Source organism: Tetrao urogallus, assembly GCF_951394365.1.
Source record: "Tetrao urogallus genome assembly, chromosome: 1".
NCBI classification, from domain to species: domain Eukaryota; kingdom Metazoa; phylum Chordata; class Aves; order Galliformes; family Phasianidae; genus Tetrao; species Tetrao urogallus.
In genome coordinates, this window is record NC_136813.1 from 159,119,917 (window position 1) to 159,139,009 (window position 19,093).

At 40.4% G+C, this 19,093-nt stretch overlaps 1 protein-coding gene across 1 annotated transcript; it reads left to right on the forward strand.

Annotated features, from left to right (window-relative positions):
• Positions 1 to 870: 870 nt before the first annotated feature.
• IL26 (interleukin 26) lies at positions 871 to 7,435 on the forward strand (the record flags this gene model as incomplete). The annotated part of the gene is made up of 5 exons (XM_079545191.1): positions 871 to 1,041; positions 1,447 to 1,503; positions 2,910 to 3,041; positions 7,207 to 7,272; positions 7,349 to 7,435. The coding sequence occupies 5 exons, from the start codon at positions 871 to 873 to the stop codon at positions 7,433 to 7,435; spliced, it is 513 nt and encodes a 170-aa protein (XP_079401317.1).
• Positions 7,436 to 19,093: the final 11,658 nt, after the last annotated feature.

A 19,093-nucleotide genomic window follows, 5' to 3' on the forward strand; every position in this document is an offset into this window, starting at 1 on the left:
TTTGGGTATGAGTGTAGAAAAGCAAGCATCAGACTCTACACTTTTAATTTTATAACCTTCCTGGTGGGTAGGTTGGGACCTCTCATGTCATTTCCTGACCTTTACTTGGTGTGCTCTTAAGGAAGCTTGGTAGCCAGGCATGCCCTGGTGCATGAGGAGAGCTCCAACTGGAGCCCTGCCTTTCATGATGCACAACCTGCTGCTACTACAGGTTCAAATCTTGCCCCAGCAAAAGATTCATTAAAGCATTAAAATAAACAGCAAAATCCTTTGCTACTATCTGCTGTATACCTGAAATACACTTCACAATGGACTAGACAATGAAGAATTAAAAGCAACATAGTCTAGCTTCCTTACACATAATGGATTTTCAAAACTATTTTAGTTTAAATTAGCAAAGATTTTTTTGTCTCTGGGCCACTACGTGTTAGAAAATTGCTGCCATAAAGTTTTGTGAAAAAATAATTTTAGAAAATTCACGTTTAGTATAATTTGTTATGAAACCAAACTAACCAGCTCAAACACTTTTCCTTCAAATGACCACCGCTTAAGAGAAAGACTTCTCACATGAGAGGGAAGTTCTACTTTCTTGGAAACCTTGACCCTGCTGCCAGTAAATATGGAGATATCGTTTAGAAAACGTCACAGATGATTGTGGTAAAACTTGTTGAAAGTGGAGCAACATCTATAAAAAAGCCCAGCAACAATACTAATGAGCCAGCACACGAGCATTAGGTTATCTACATGAGCATCTCAGTGCAGAAGCTGTGTTGAGGGTTAACAAAATTAGGTTAACCTCTGTAATCTAACCAGTCTTGCTGTATCACATACGCTGCTGTGACTGTAGAGCACGAAGATTTGGGAGTGAAGATGAAAGCGTATTCTATTTTCAGATCTGGGTATTTATTAGTTCTACTTTGTCTTTTCTCTGTAGAAGGCAAAAAGTCACCTACAGGAAAGCGTACCTGCCGGAAAGGACTACTCTCCCAAGTGACAGAGAACCTATATACCAAGGCAACTAGTTTAAAATCATCTGTTCCTGTAAGTTGATCCCACTAGCTGAAGTTTATTCTATTTACGGATGCTTCTTTGACAGCTTTGCTATTCATCACCCGGACACTTCAGTAAGCTGAATGTATCTCTGTGTTCTTGAGAGAAAAGATAATGCTTCTACTCCTTTTGTAAAGATGGGAAAAAAAGAGGATGTATGCAGAGGTGGGATGAGTTTGCCAAGGTCATGGAAGAAGTTCATAGGCTGACAGGCTGGGACTGGAACACAGATTTACGGGGACATCATCCTACATCTGAATAAGATCATTATTATTACTGTGACTAGAATACACCTTGGTAGGAAACAATACTGTACAGAGTTTTGTACAGATCAGACTAAAAACTCTTTCTCCCTTCCTCTTAGATTAATTAATACTAGAACATTGTATTTTACAGAAGGATCTCATCAAGAATACAAGACTTCTAAAAAAGACGACAAAAATGCTGTTTCTGGTAAGAGTTATATTACTGTTTTTCCTCATTTTTGCTTTGATTTTCCTTTGATCTGTAGAGATAGGAAGGAATGACAGCTGACACAAAAGTTAGTTGTGTTTAATTGTCAAGTACACAATGTTTACTAGAGCCATAACTCTAACGGAATTCTCTGCTTAGAGGAAGTGTTACATCTGTACCACAAAAACTGGCTTTCCTATGGGACTTGAGGGGAAAAGTGACCGTGGTATGAGGAGAAAGAGGTGGGTGTGGAAAGCCTGGCTAGAGGCGTTTTTCACTAGCTGGTTGCAGTCGAGCTCTCCTTGGAGCATTGGGGTGACAGTGTCTACTGCATTGTGAAGGAACATGTTTGTGGTAGCCCTTGCTCCTCCCTTGAATACTTTACACATGTGTGATCCTCTACAGTAATGCTTTTCAGGTACCATCTCATTCATATGAGGCCCGAGGCCAAATCCACCATCCTCACAGTTGAGCTACCTTCTGTGAGGCTATGCGTACTGGAGATAGTCCAGGGATTTTGAATACTGGCCAGGACATCCAAGCAGCCAATAGCTGCTTTGGGCTTAGACCTCTGCAGGTGCCCTAGAAGAGAGAGATTTGATTCCCCAGATATGATTTGGTGCGGAAGTGAGACACTGAATTTATGGTGCCTATTCATAGGTGACTACAGATGTGTGAGTGGTTTTAGCATCTTTTATGCAGAGATTTAGTCAGTAGGGCAGACTGGCTCAGTGGAGTCAGTCAGTAGAGACCTACTAGCCTTTGAACTTCTGGGGATCTCATTGAGTGGATCCAGGATTGAAGGATCCTTACTTGCCCATGGGATGTACATGCAGGCACCTGCATTTCAATGGCTTAATTTTGCACCCAATACTTGGTTCAGTTTCTTAAAAATAGGCATATAGCTTTTTGAAATACCTTTGGGTGTCCAAGATATCCCCTAGATAAGTAGGGTATTAAATAATGTGGTCTCTTCTGGAGAAGCAGCTGGGGCTGGGAGGGATTCCTTTACAGCATCTTGTATGGCATGGGACACTGGTGTGGAGGAATCAGACAACAACACCCACAATCACACCTACAATGTGGCTAAGATTATCTGGCTTAACTCCCCTATTGATCTTCTATTTATTCATTGTGCATAGATAGATTTGTTACTGTCTCTTCTGTTCATGGCTTATCTTACTGGTACTCCTTGCTGTGTCAGTGCAACATCCTCCTGACCTATCTTCAGAAACCTCAGGGTTTTGAAAAAAAGGATGCAATGTGATGGGATACTGAAGTCCTTGAAAATATTCCTATTGATTACATGCTTTCTAACCACATGTATTTTTACAAATGTAACATTTCAGACAAAATTTGACTTGTGAGATCTTCATTTGTCAACTCCTTGCTTGCTTTGTTTTCAGACAAATTGTAATGTTCGAGATCAGCTCCTCTCATTCTACATGAAAAATGTTTTCAGTCACCTTGGAATGGAAAGTGAAAAGCTGTACGTTATTAGTGCCTTCCGGGTCCTGCAAGAGAACATGAATGCCTGTGTGAGTATATTACTGAGAGCCAAACTATCTCTATCCAGCTGAAAAGCTAGGAAAGGGCTAGATCATACTTTTTTGACAGCTAAAGAGTGTGATTCAGGATCATGGTGTGCCCTATGCTGCAGAGGACTCAGTTTCCCAAGGGCTTCCCCCTGATCCTGGGGAAGTTTCACACCACTCGTTTCCTTCCAGAGTGTGTCGGCAGGGTTGTGGAGGTGCCATGGGTACTCTTACTTACATATTATCTCTACTCCACCACACTGAATCTGGGAAGAGCTGATTCATGAGCAAGTGATTCATAAGCAAGCAGTGGCATGAAGTGATATAGACTTGGGAAAGAGCATCTGTAAAGTTACCAAGCAGAAGGGACATGGGAATACTGGTCAACAGTCAGCCGAACATGAGCCAGCCATGTGCCCAGGTGACCAAGAAGGCCAAAGGCAGCCTGGCCTGCATCAGAAATTCAGAAATAGCGTGGCCAGCAGGGCTAGGGGAGTGATTACTTCCTTGTATGAGGCACTGGTGAGACTGCACCTCAAATTGGGTCCCTAGAAGAAGGATATTGAATTGCTTGAGTATATCTAGAGAAGAGCAGTAAAGCTGGTGAAGGGATTAGAAAAGAAAACATACGAGGACTGGTGGATGGAATTGGAACTGCTTAGTCTGGAGACAAGGAGGCTGAGGAGAGATGGCATCATTCTCTGTAGCTATCTTGAAAGAGAAAGTAGGAAGGAGGGTACCAGTCTTTTTTCTCAGGTAACAAGTTATAGAATGTTAGGCAGCATCCTCACGTTGCAATAGGAGAGATTTAGACTGGTTACCAGGAAGAATTTCTTCACTGAAGGGTGAATTGCAAGGGGATCAATGAGGGATATGGTGGAGTTGCCATCTTTGGACATGTTTAAGAGATGTGTGGGCACGGTTCTTAGCTACATGGTTTAGTGGTGGACTTGTAGTGTTAGGTGGATCATTGGATTTGATTCCAAAGGCTTTTTCTAACATAAATGATTCTATGACTCTATGGTTCTATGACATGGGACAAACCACAAAGGAGCAGCTTTCATGTACTGGTTATGCAGTTGAAGCTGCTGCCCACTGGCAACATGTCCCAAGAGTGAATTGAGGTGTCCTACCAATACCATGTCATCATCCCACCTTGCACACGACACCAGGACAATAGTTAGTACACATTTTTGCATGTGCAAATATGCACATAGATTAAAGGGTGATACTAAAATGACCCCATCACTCGTAGGCTGATTCTCTTCCCCTTCTTGTCACATACATGCTAGGCTGCAGAATGTCCTGTTAGGCCTTACCTCCCAGCTCCTCTTTAAAGGGTAGGTGAATAGGAACAGGGTAAGCTTTATCATCCACAGCCATTTTTTCCCCTCCAAATCCTTTAGTCCTTATAAATAACAGTGTCACAAAAAGTGAAATGTGAGTTAGGCTTTAATACAACCATGAACAGTCAGGTAAATATTTATGCTAATTTTAAAAAGTGAAGGCAGAATGAAAAGTCAACAAAATGTTATTGAATTACAGTATAGCTTTGTCTAATTTGAAATATGTGGTAGCATGTAAGAAAGGGACAGTGGTTCTTTATGCACACAGATATTTGCAGTTCAAAAATAAACAACTTCAGACAACTTGCAATGCTGTATCTCAGAACACAACAAAAATATTTGTGTAATGTAAAAATGTTCAGAGCTCAATGGGAGAAAACTCCCCCATTTCTCAGGTTCAGTGTTTAAGCCATGTTACATAATTGCTATCATTATTCACAGAATTCTGTTACAATTATCTGTGTCTGTCAAAATTCCAGGTATTAGAACAATACAACAATACAACATAATTGAATGAAATTCCATTCTTATCTAGAAAATTGTCTGAAAATTATGCCTCATACAAGAGTCAGTACACATAGAGGAGTTCAGACTATGAGCTATGACTCAGTTCAGCACATCAGTTATTATGACGTGCCGTCAGTGACTGGAGCTAACTATATAACTTAGTAACCCTTCTGTTTCTGTGCTCTATGGAGACAAAATGCAGTGCATTTCCCAAAGATACTGAACTCTTTTCACAATTAGTGCCAGTATTCTATCCAACACAAATATAAACAAAACAATTTAAATTTTCCAATCTTAAATATATATATATGTAGGAAAGAAAAGACTTCTTCTCATAGAAGAAAAACAGTAAGTGTTCAGAAAATGATGACTTGTCATGATTTTCTAGGAGACACCTCATTTCTGGAAATGGTAGCACTTTAAAAATAATTTTTTATTAGTTCAAAGTCAACAATAGAAAAAAAAAAAACATTTGAAAGAATAATAGAACTTGTGATCAGAATGAAAGTAATGAATTTTCTTCTAATACTTAGTTTGTGATTTCTCCACTGTATTATTCCCTCATAAACTTATGGATGAATTCTTTAATGTTCATTGTATAGTTGAACTGTAAGATGTTTGTCAGAAGGGATTTCCACCATGGCAACATACTTGCATAAGAAATGCATCATCTTTCCTGGGTCAAGTTCTTTATGCAAGTGAGGGAAACAGTGACACCTTTACGTACATACCCACCCTATATTCTTTTGTGAACTCTGCCTCTAATTCAGCCAAGTAGACTGGCAAGCCCTATGTAAAAATCCTAACAATATTTGGTTCCAAACAACTTCCAAAGACTTTGTACTACATTATTGTCATGCTTTTAACCTTGCTATTCTTTTTTATTTTTCTTACTGTCCCCCCCCCCCCCCTCCATATATTAATATTTTCCAGTAATGTAAGAGCCCAAGTTCAGTTTTTCAAAATGCACAGGTACCAAAATCTCTAAGTCCCTTTTCTGCAGGGAAACCAAGCCCTTTCACTTAGAGTATGACTGCACTGTTAAAGAATTCTACATTTTTTCTTGGATACTGGGATCATCCGTCTGCAGCACCACGGTCCTCAGCAAAAGCCCATTTACTTGCTCATTTTTCCTATTGAGATGGCAACAATGTGAGAACAGCCGCTGCTTCTGGGGATATTTCTACATCAGTAGGAGGTTGAAGAAGTTTTTTTCTTGTATGTGAGTGCAGAAAAGCAATACATTGGCTGTAGGATTTTTAATATTGCTCTATCATTGCAAATAGAGCTGGTTGTCTTTAGTAGAGATTGCAGCGTAGCTTGAAATGAGCAAGCTTGCTTTCTTGCTCATTTGTTCACTTGCTCTGAAATACTTGTGTGGAAATTTGCATCATGCAAACTGACCTTTAAAAAAAAAGGCATACGAAAAACCAAAAAACAAACCAAAAAAACCCGCATCATAAAGAACTGCCCTAGTTAGAAGATTGTTAAAGGCTTAAAAACGCGAGTTATTTCTACTCACATTTTCAGTTTGCAAGGTGATTTTAACATACACGGAAAGCAACTTGAAAAGAAAAATTGCACTCCTTTTTAAAAATTCTGTTTGAAGTGGAAAGATGGACGTCACATATTTTTAAATGAATTCAGGAATTTTGCCTCTTTTCTTTTCCAAAATGCTGGCTTTGCTTGTAAACTGGAAAATGCCAGATATGTCCACTTTTTCAACAGTAGGATTTTTCCCTTGAAAAGCATAGAGAGTTGGGGAATCAGGTAGCAGTGCTGAAGGTGCTGCTTAGGAAGTTTATCCAGAGTGCTCCAGAAAAAGCAACCAGAAAAACACAATTAAAAGAGTTATGATGCACACCTGTGAGCATGCAGATCAGGCACAGTGAACAGCTGATGGTGGCACAGATGTCGGGGCACCCTGGGGCCATGGGTGCCAGTCTGGTGATCCCATGGCAGCTGTCAGGCTGCCAGGCTGAAAATTCTAGTTAAAGGACATGAGCCTTATAGCTAGGTTACACCATACTAAAGTTGTCACTGCTACTGATATAAAGACCCTTAAGATAAATAGGAAATTTGCAATATGAAGGCTTGGTGATGCCTATATTACGGTTTTTGTAGTGTGATCTCAGTTTTCCAGACAGCACACAAGTAAAACAACACTTCTGTAATAGCAGGAGGTGCTGATTTCACACATTTTACACATAGTCCAATGGTGCCACACAGTGGGTTTGTCTCTTCCTCACTGCTTTTTTATTTCCATCAGCACCCTTGCTGCAACAAGCTTTTTTGGTTTCTTCTCATCCCTTCAGCTTCCATGTGCTCCGTCCACAAGGTTAACTTCTGCTGTCAAAAATATAAAGAAAACATTTCTTAAGGTAAGAGCAGGAGGTATTGGCTCTTGCTTTGGTGGTGTGGGTGGTTTCACTTCTGATGTCTTTATCTTCTTGACAGCTTGGGGAAAAGGGAGTATACAAGGCCATCAATGAGCTCGATATTCTCCTTCCCTGGATTCAGGCCTACATCCAAACCATAGTATGAGGAACAAGGAAGTGACTGAAAACACGTCATCTCTATATTAAGAACAGATCCTTACCCAAAAGGCCTGACAAACAACCATGTGCTGGATGTACGACTTGCCCGGCAGCAGCACTGCAACACTGGAGAAGAGCTCTTGTAAAAAAAGAGCGGAAAGAGGAACTTTCAAGATCTTTCAGAGTTGTCTTGGCAGCTATTCCTACCCTCAGTACAAGAGCAGCCCCTTGAACAGTTACAGCATGACGCGCTTTGTGTCCTGCCCACCAGTTTTTTGCCTCACAGGCACCCCTGGACACACTGCATGAGCCCATCTTGTAGTCTACTACCACAAGGATCAGGATCTAGCCATGCCTTGTGTCACCACTGTGTGATTACAATTTAGAATAACATGGAACACTTCAGAACCTTCCCCTACAATATATATGTAAACATATTTTATAGATATGTAACTATGCACAACTATTCTACATCTAAAGAAGAAAAAATGAGTATATGCTGCTTATCATTATTATTAACTTAAAGTAATAATTGATACCTAATAAACATACTCCAATTAATGACAAAACCTTGGTCTATGACTCATGCACGACCTTCTCATGTCACACACTCTACTTGAGATCCCATAGTGCAGAAAACATGATTAGTTGATTGCCATTTACTGGGTTTGAAAACGGTTTGAGTGAGATTTGTGGGACATTATTACTCAATTGATTGGTAGCTGTTTCCAAAAGATCTTTTGCATAAGATTCGTACAAGATAAAAACGGTGTTCTAGTTTTCCCACATTTTTAAAGACTTAGAAGAAATTATCCAGGTAAGAAAGAATTCCTCATCTGTATGATTGAACTTCCATAAGGATGAGATTCTGCAGAATCGCTTGTGAGTCACTGCCCAGCATCCTGGCAGAAAGCATGAGCAAATCCATGAGTGAACTGTTTCTTTAGGAGCCAGAGCTCTATGCTACCCCATGCTCCAGCAGCTCCTTACAACCCCACCTCACCCCTCCCTGCTCACAAACCCTATCTGACCTTGCCTTTCTTATGCCCTGGGGTTTTGCAGGATGGCGGCTTTCTCTTCCAGGTCCTTCCACAGCTATGCAACACGCTGTGTATTTGCTGATCGCTTGTGGCAATTTTAAATTGCATTGTGGGAAGTTACTCATTAACACGTTGTAGATCATTTAAGAAAGAAACAGTACACCTTTGTTTTGGGAAACTGACAGTGAATCTCAGCAGGAGTGGCTTCTGATGGCAATACAGTAGTTTTAAAAGCAGTTTTTTTAATGTAACAAATGATCTCAGACAGGTTCAAGTGCTGATCTTCAGTGAGAACACGAAGCAATTACTTTGTACTTATGTTTGACATTAAGAGCCATGCAATGAGGACATGAGCCCTTCAGCGCAAGCAATGAACTGTCATAACACTGGCTTCCTAGCTTTGTGTTCTAGCAATTATCTTCAAGCAACTGTATTCATTACATGTTGAAATACAGAACATTTTTTTGTTAAAGTGGATGCTCTTGGGAAATACCACTGACTGATTGGGACAGTCAGTGCTGGGACAGCAATGAAAATGAGAGCTTTGGTGCTTAGAACTCAACTGTCAGTGCTGTGTTACATGGCACATGGGCCTCTAGGTGGCCTTGTGCTGAACTTCAGGCATTGCATGTCAACCAGAGTAGCTGGCCTGTTAGCATTTTAGGATAAACTCTGGAGATGCTTTATGATGATTTTTATGTAAATATATGCTCATATAGCTTGTTTCTGCTCACTGATTATTTTCTTATTTTACCATGACATGACAGGTACTTGTTGATCCAGAATATAAGTGAGATTACATGGAACATGCAGGTGAGGCCAGGAATACTGCCTTCTGCCTCTCCTGTTCCCCATCTAGGCCTGCAGAGAACTTTCTCAAGTGCTCCAGAGGAATACCAGCTCCACCTGAGTGCCTGTGCAAGCAGAATAGGATTTAATCTTCTGCTTCATAATTAGTAGTATGTTATGTCACATTATATTGTATTATTCCACAATTTGTTTTTTTATTACTAAAAGGAGTTGCAGAATACAACACACCAGGTTTTGTTGCAGTAACTTACCAGATCACTGCATTTTATCTGAGCATATTTCATTCTAAGACAAATTGAACAAAATCATTTCTGGCTCTGAGGAAACACCTCCAAGTTACTTGAATCTTACAGATTTTTAAAATTATTATTTCTTTGTCATTCGGGGATGGTAATACCTAGGATATTCACAGGCTAAAATGCAGCCTTAACTTTGCATTTGAGATTTGCAAGTACATTATCTGTATTTGCCTCTGTAATAGGAAAGGAAGATGGACATAAGCTCTGTGCTCAGCACTGGTGTTATAAAGCAGTTTCCAGAACAAGATAACAACAGCTTTTTTTAAGTTTTGAATGGTTTATGATGATTTCTGAAGTTGAGCTTTGTTTTTTGAAGGCATACAGAGGTGACACAAAAGGAAACAGATAGAAACATTTGGAATCTAAACTGTGGGTGTCCGACCTTTCAGCTTGCCTGGACTGCATTAAGTGAAGAGGAATTGTCTTGGGCCACATACAAAATATATGATATAGCTTACGTCTATAAGTAACAAAACTACTTTTATTTTTTAGACTTTTATTTTTTAGGGCTTTTAAAATCTGGTGAAGAGACATAACTGGATTTTTGAGTTGACTTTCTGATTACAACTCAGTTCATTCCATTTGAAAATTCACAATAATGTACTTACGTCAACTGAAAATGGAGTTGTAAATATACCAAATAACTGATGATTTTTTGGTCAATCTTGACACCAGTTCTCAAATTCCTGTAGCAGAATGGAAAGCAGGGCTGCATATTTTCTGCTGATCACAGGACTGTGTTTATCCAGTGCATCAAAATGCATAACATTATTTGCCACGTTTTGAGTTAGCATTGCACTGTGCCCTCCCTGTGCACAGGGGGTGGCCACAGCATGTGCTAAGCCAGGCTACACGTGGCCCATAGGCCGTAGATTGGACACATCTGGTCTAAATGGGTCAGACAGCTGGTTTTTACAAGTTTCAGTTGAGCTTAAGCAGTTTGTCTAGTTACGTAAAAGTCAGTCCTGATTCCTCCCTTCATGTGATGGAAAAATCAGATTATCATCTTACGGCAACAAGCCTCACGACATGGTGTTCTTACCCTCATTTTCTGCATGGCTCAGGACACTTTGCAGTTTGCACTTACTTGCCTTGTCTATAAAATGAGAGCACCACTGCTTCTGGGGAAGGTGCATGCCTTCGTGCAGGAATACAAATAACACTTTCAAAACAATTTGATGCTCATCAATGAATACTTAAATATGAGGCCTGCAAAACAAAGGCCTTTGTTTTATAGAGAATTGTTCCAGTAAATGACAGATTAAATATGTGGGCTGCTTAACAACAATTTTGTATGAAATCTGCACAAAAACTTACTAACAAATTACTATTAAGTATATATAACTATAAATTCAAAGTAATATGCTCATACAAATGCCTATTGCCTTCTAAACCTGGACAAGTAAAGAACACCTTTTTACATTTTCAGATGAAACTCTAGGTGTCACTCTTAGAAAACAAGACTCATGTTGGTCCCAGTTTACTTTTGACTCTTCAGTTAGTGGAGAAAGTGTTAGATGATGTTTCGAAAGTTGTTTTCTTGTATGTAAAGCTGACATGGACATGCAGAAGATTTTTTTTAAACATTCTATTGCCACAATCTTAAAACTGAAATTAAAAATGCAGAGGAAAAAGGATGGGCATCTAACCAGAGATTTAGGTTTATAAATTTGGTATGAAGTTCCTGCAGATTTCTTAAGAGAGTATCATATGTCACTTCATTAAGGCACCATTCCTGTGTAGCAAATAAAAAAAATATCAATTAATTGCATAAGTCACTTTTTTTCTGCTTTGTGTATGGAAATCCTCAGAAGGAAATGAATGTATGTGTAGTGTTAACTGTCAAGGTTGTGCAGTATGGCTTGTGCAATACACTGTTTTGGTTTTTTGGGAGCAGCGACTCTTTTTAAGGGGAAAAATCATATTTTGTGACTGCTATGAAAATGAAAAATGTGTGGCTGTGCATTAAAATTTTCACTAGCTTGTAGCTTCTTGAAAAACATGGATCTAGTGGAAAGTGGCATCTGTATCTGCACTTTTGATGTCATGCAAATAACAGAAACAGTCAGCAAAGACAACAATTTCTATCACATATAAGACCAGTTAGTTACAAATTTACCCTACTTCCCTGGGTTTACTTGCCCGAAGTGCAAAATCTCAGATCAAAGACCATTTCTTAATGAGTAATTTCTGCTGTAGCCAGAACCATATGCAGAATGTTCCTTATCCCAGCTGGAGCCCTGAGGTGGTACTGTGAAGTAGTCCTCAGCATACACTGTGATGGCTTTCTTCAGAAGGCATTGGAAGGAACGTAGCTGTTCCTGAAACACAGAACAAGAATGGCCTTTGGACAACCATGTAACTTGTGTCAAATTTCACCATTTGATTACTGTTTCTCTAGGCCTACAACATACATCAACATCCATAGTAGCCTCCTCACGGCAAAGACATGTAACCAGAGGAGAAACGGATGCAGTTGTGCTGTAGCGTTTAGCAAGATGCTTCCCGAAACAGCCTCCTGCAGACCCTGAGCCCAGATACAGCTCATGTCAGCTTCCCCACCAACACCTACACAGCGCTAGGTAGGGGAGAGCTGAGAAGGGGGAGGATCTCTGTTACTGTTACTGGAAGGGAAAGGTTACACCAGAGCTCACACAGCACGTCTGTGGTCACTTCACAATGTTCCCCAATCTCTACCCAAGCTTCTTTTTATTGTAAACAGCGACTGCCACTGCGGTATTCACTTGTGAAAACCAACAGGAGCTGGAGGGTTTCCATGCACATGTTTGGAGAACAGTTTCACCTTAGTTCAGATTTCACTTTAGTTCAGGGTTCATTTTAAAATCAATACTTTGGTCAGTACTTCTATCCTATTCTACTGGAAGAGAGATTAGGAAATGCAAAGGCAAGCAGTAGGCTTATAAAAAGCATTGCTATATGGAAAAGGAAGGCAATGGAATATACAACCACTGACTAAAGCTGGAGACGACTGTGGAATAAAAATCCTGGCAACATATTTCGGGAGTAAGTTTGAATGCTAAGCTGCAAAACATTCTGAATAATGACTTTGCAATCCTGTGGATGGGGTTGCAGCTCTGAAGGACATCAGTTAACATAATGCCACAGTAATTCAGGCTGACTGCCCTCCAGAGGCCCCTGGTTTGACCTCCTGCTCACAGCATGGTCAGTCAGGGTATTGGATCAGGTTGCCCTAGGCATTAGACAGTTGAGCCTCAAAAACCTCTGATAGAAGCTGTAGAAATCTGACTTTGATATTTCTGACATTTCTGGACAGGCTAAAATATTGCAGAGCTGGATGCTGTGTGAGCATAAGCAGTGAAGCTACGCAGCCACAGGGATGCTCTTCTGTCATTGAACCATGCATGTCACACAGGAGTCATTTCTGGTGACCCCTCAACCAGGATGGCACAGGTTAGACACTATGAAAAATGCCTTAACCTCCCCTCTGACTGGAGCTGATAGTCACTGACGCAGATGCGACCACCAGCCCATTCCTCTCTGCTTTCAGCCCTGCTCCCTGCTGTGCCTCTCCTCCTCACCCCAGATCCTAGTGATCTTTTTAAGGATACAGAGCCTCATTAAGCTACAAAAATCACAGAATCACAGAATTATAGGGGTTGGAAGGGACCTTGAGAGACTATTGAGTCCAACCTCCCTGCAAAGCAGGCCCCCTACAGCAAACTGCAAAGGTAGGCATCTAGGCGGGTATTGAATATCTTCAGAGAAGGAGAATCCACAACATCACTGGGCAGCCTGTTCCAGTGCTATGTCACCCTTACTGTGAAGAAATTTCTTCGCATATTGGTGTGGAACTTCCTATGCTAAAGTTCATGGCTGTTTCCCGTTGTCCTGTCCCCACAGACTGCTGAAAAGAGGTTGGCCATGTCCCTTTGACTCCCACACTTAAGGTACTTGTAAACATTATTAAGATCACCTCTCGATCTTCTTTTCTTAAGGCTGAACAGACCCAGGTCACTCAGCCTTTCCTCATAAGAGATGCTCCAGGCTCTTTCTCATCTTTGTGGCCTTCACTGGACTCTTTCCAGGAGATCCCTGTCTTTTTTATACTGGGAGCCCAGAAGTGGATACAGTACTTCAGCTGAGTTCTGATCAGGGCAGAGTAGAGGGGGAGGATCACCTCCCTTAACCTTCTGGTCATACTCCTTTTAATGCACCCCAGGGTTCCCACTGGGCTTCTTGGCCACCAGGGCACACTGCTAGTTCATTGCCAACCTGTTGTCCACCAGGAACCTCAGGTCCTTCTCCGCAGAGCTCTCCAGCATGTCATGTCCCAACCTATACAGATACTTGCAGCTATTCCTTCCCAGGCACAAGAGTACGCTCGCTTTTGTTATACCTCAAATGTTTACTGCTTCTGTTAAAACTCAAATCTGAACTTAACATATCTTATTGGGAGAAGATATACGGAGGGAGAGGCCACCCAAGGAAGACAGCATTGGAGTGCCATTATAACATCATTAAGGTTGGAAAAGACCATCAACCCATCACCACCATGCCTACTAATGGTGTTCCTCAGTGCCACATTTCCATATTTCTTGAACTTCTCCAGTGGCTGTAACTCCACTACCTACCTGGCCAGCCTCACCGTTGTTTCTGAGAAGATTTTCCTAACATCCAACCAGGACATCCCCTGGCACAACTTAAGGCCTCCACCTCTCATCTGATCACTTTTACCTGAAAGAAGAGGCTTGCCAGAACTTCCTTTCAGGTCACTGTAGAGAGTGATAAGGTCTTTCCTGAGCCTCCTCTTCTCCACACTAAAGAATCCCAGTTCCCTCCCTCAGCTGCTCCCCATAAGACTTGCACTCCAGAACCTCAGTGTCTTTCACAGTGAGGAGCCCAAAACTGAACACAGTACTCAAGGTGCAGCTGAATACAGGGGGACAACCACCTCCCTGGTCCTGCTGACTATAGTTTTTCTCATACAAGTTGGCCTTCTGGGCCACCTAGGCACATCGCTGGCTCATGTTTAGCTGGCTACTGTCTAATACTGCCAGATCCTTTTTCTTCTTTCAGCTTTCCCGCCATTCTTCTTGAAGCATATACCGCTGCGTGGGATTTTGTTGTGACCAAAGTGAAGGACCTGGCACTTGGTCTTCTTCAAACTCATACGATCAGCACAACTTGTTGTTCCAATCTGTCCTGATCCCTCTGTAGGGCCTTCCTATCCTTCGGCAGATTGACATTTCTCCCCATCTTGGTGTCATCTGCAAACTAATTGAGGGAGCACTCAATCTCCTCATCCAGATCATCAATAAAGATATTAAACAGAAGGGGACCCAGTACTGACCCTTGGGGAGCATCACTTGTGATTGGTCACCAGTTGGATTTAACTATATTCACCATCATTCTCTAAGTATGACCATCCAACCAGTTTTTTACCCATCTTCTGGTTTACCAGAACCTGAATGGTATGGAAATTTTCATCTGGAGCTTACGCAACAAACAGCTGAGATCTGGTGGCTTGATATATGAAATATTATTACCCTCCAAGGGTTATGCAGATTGGTCTTTGCTTTTCAATCATTCTTCTAGTTAGTTATCACAGGTATTTGTTTTTTTTTTTTTAATTATCTCTAAGGCCTCTGAGACTTTCAGACATGTGATTCAATACCTCCGTTTTGGCCTATTAGTACTCATGTCTTGTTATCATTAACTGATTGATACTTTTCCTTCCACTTTCCCCCCACGCTGCTTGTTTTAAGTCATTTTGGTACTTATGGTGCAGTCATGCTTTCCACTGAATTGATGACAAGGAAGCAATGTCCTTGGAGAAGCAAAACTGCAGGGCAACTTTGTTTGTTTGCTCATTTGTGCTGATGATTTGGTCGTAGGTTGTTACAGGGGGTTGATTGTCATAGGTGAAGCTCAATAGCCCACACATATTGTTAATCAAGCATCATCAATTCTTTCTGCTTTTTCCCTCTCTGCAAGAAAGAAGAAATGATATGTGCCAGCCCAGTCTGTTGCCCCTAACCACGGGCAAAGAAGCCACTGACATCTCCTAGGTAAACTTCGTCATGCCAGCTTAGATGTTTTCTCCATTTCTGTACAGCAATCAGGGAATAACAGTAGCACTTTCCAAGTGATGAAGAGAGCTCAGCGAGATAAACCACAGGCGTGGTAAATTAGTCACTTGATAAAGCATTTGCACTCAAGCCTCCTGTATGTGAGGAAAAAAAAATTGTGAATGAGAAACCACAGCTGTCAGTGGAAAAGGCAGCCTGTTTTTCTACCCACAGCAGAGGAAAGAGCGCTTCACGTAAAACTCAGCATGATGGCTGGCAGATGTGAACTCCAAGCCAGCGGATGACCGCAGTGGTGGCTGGAGAAGAGCAGCCTACGTCAGCATTAAATCTGGAGTTTCTTGGTCAGGTCTCATCCCTGCTGTTGCGAGGTTCCCAGTGTGAGGAGAGAACTTGAGCATGGAAGATGATGGGTCATTACCCTGCTTCTCAATTTTAAGCTATTTCTGGCCTTCTGGGGCTTCTTTTCTGTAACTACTGAAATAGAAGAGGGTTTCTTGTTCTATGAAATATGAGGGGATTTTAGAAAAAATTCTCATTTCACTTGAATGAGCAAAGCCAAAATTGTTCCAAGTTTGGATTGTAAATGGTTACAAAGAGGGGGCTGCAAATAATGTCAGCAGCTTGGGCTCTCTGAGACCTACAGCCTGCATTTGCATTCCCTGTACTTTCAAAAAGCCCTACTGACACTAGGAGATGACCGAGGAGAATATACCAGTGATGTGAATCATGCTCAGCTAATAGATGCATTCAGCACAATCTGCTTTCAGGCCATGAAAAACAAGATGCTGGTGCATATTCCTTTATAGAGTGGAAAACAAAGTTAATCTTTGAGGGAGACTTAATAGGTGGAAGGGAAGAGGCCATTCTGGTTCTCTGGGACCTGCAATCTGATAAAGGCTATTTCCGAGATCAATGACAGTAAAAATACTTCAAAACTGTTAGAAACTGTTCTTGTGGTACAATGGCAAAAAGTGCACTCAGGTGCTTTCAAGGAGTGAGGGCAACAAAGAGGATGCAGAAATATGTTTGTTCTTACTTTTGCATGTGGTCTCACTATTGATTTTTCTGTCTGAATCAAATTTTCATTTCTTTGAAATTCTGAAATATTGCAAAGGAGCTGAAGAATGGTTATAAGTAAATGTGCATTCTGTTAAAAACAAGACATTAAAGACATAAATTAAATCTTGTCTATGAAAGGGAAAATAAAAATCAGCTAGAATGCAGTTCATCTACGTAAGTGACCTTATAAGAAACAACAGAATTCTCCAGTCAGACTGAAGAAAACACAAGAAAGATTTACTTTTTCCACTAAAATTGGGAAATCCATTTTGCCTGGAATTGACAATAGACAACTGCTCACCATACAAACTGGTGTAAATTATCACTTCTAAGGCTGTAACAGGAAACTGTTTTTAATAAACTTTATCCATGAGACACCAAGCTCAAGCTTGGCAAAAGTTGTTTTGAAGAATGCAGATAAGACACTCAAAAATTTTTATAGCTATGAATCCTTCCCTGTTCTTTTAGGAAGACTGTTCCAGAATTTCATGCTTGGGATGCCAGAAATCTTCCATTTTTTTGGTCTAAATTTGCTCATGGTCATCTTACAGCTACTTTTTCTAGTATCAGTTTATTCTTTTAGCCTATATTACTTAGTGAATTCACTATTTTCCTACTCTAAGATAGTTAGATAACAATTAAGTCCTCTCTCAGAATTTGCTTTTCTGTATTTGAACAAGGCAAGCTTTTCTAAACTTGGATAATACAGAGGATGACTACTTGTTTTCTGGACAATTTCTACTTTTAACTAATTACAGCACAGGACAAATCCACAACTGTATATTGGCATTATTCCCTTCTTCCTTCTCCCATACCATACTTTGTACAACTAACTCTCACTGCATCCATAACCATTACAGCATTCCCTTGATCTTGTGATGTTCTCCTCCTTCAAAGGGCACCATCTCAGCTTCTTTGGACTAGAATCCATACACTTGGCATGGCAGTTGTACAATCACATTTCTCCCTATTTTATTAATCCCACTCACAAGTTTATTAAGTTCCTCTTAATTCAGTCTTCTTTGTCTTTAGTGACTGATTATTCCACAATTTGTTCTAAAGCCTTGCACACAATTGTTGTCGGATAACATGTCTGTATCTACCTTGCTTGCTATTTCTCCCTTTCTTAATGACATTTGTTTAATTTGCTGTAATCCAATCTGACAGCTGTTATCACTCATCTGAAAGTTTAATAAGTTTTCTCCTTACTGCAATTGCACTTTTACACATCCATATATTCAAGTTTTTTCCCTGATGAAAGAACCCTTAACTCCACCTTCTTGCTCCTGCTTTCTTTATAAAAGACAGCATAATTCTAGTCACTGCCAGTCATCCTGACTTTGCTTCCATACTCTTGAGTTTGCCGCTCTCCAAGTCATCTTGCTTTGTATTAAAAATGGAAATAAATTGTCTATTTAATTTTGGGGCTATGCTATAGACTATCACATATCACAGCTTTAATTTCAGCCTATTCCAACCTCACTTCTTTCTGTAGAAGCACTGTTGCTTATATGGTGATGGCATGTTGTGCTTTTTTTTCCACATCTGCCTTTGCATGAACTGATTTGCTGTGAATTTAGAAAGTTCTAAGTTGCATCAGCACTTCCTTCTGTCTGTCAGGGCTCTTCTATATTACTGCTGTTCTTTAAGAGATGGTTGGATTGCCTGCTCTCATAAAAATAGGATCATAAAAGAACCCAAATTGGAAAGGAGTACTGAAGACACATAGTCACGTCTTCTGTTGAAAGCAAGGTTATGTATTAGGCTATATAGAGCCCTCTTTATTTTGAGGTAAACTCCAAATAATTGTGTAATCCTGGCTTGCAAAAATTCCAGTTTTTCTTCATATTCTCCTTCCCTTTAGACCCACTAATAAGTTTCATTAACTTCTCAAAACATTTCTTTTCAAAACGAAAATACATTACGTAACTATGGAGTTATAGCTCATCTAACAACATCCTGCCAGAGAATTAGGATCTCCTTTCACGATACATTTCCCAGTACTATTTATCTTCTCACTCATTTTTTGTTTGATTGTATTTTATCTTTATATAACTGTGGTATTGTATAGTGGACAACCTGCAGGACTGCAAAGGAATGCATTTTACAGTGATATTTTACCTAGCAACATTTTAGGCTTTCTATGATGTTCTTTCAGACTTTTTGACTATTAGGTCCTTCAGCAGCATACAACATTCTGTCATCACTCATTTTTTTTTACTCCTACTTTTCCCTAACTTTGTTGTCTGTGCTCTTGGCATGACTGCTACTTCATTATTCCATTTTTGTTATTTCTACTGTGTTTCTGGAGATACTCTAAGACTTACACTAAGACTTTCTAAATGCGAATCCTACCCAGATATAATGTATGCTGTGATTCAGAAGG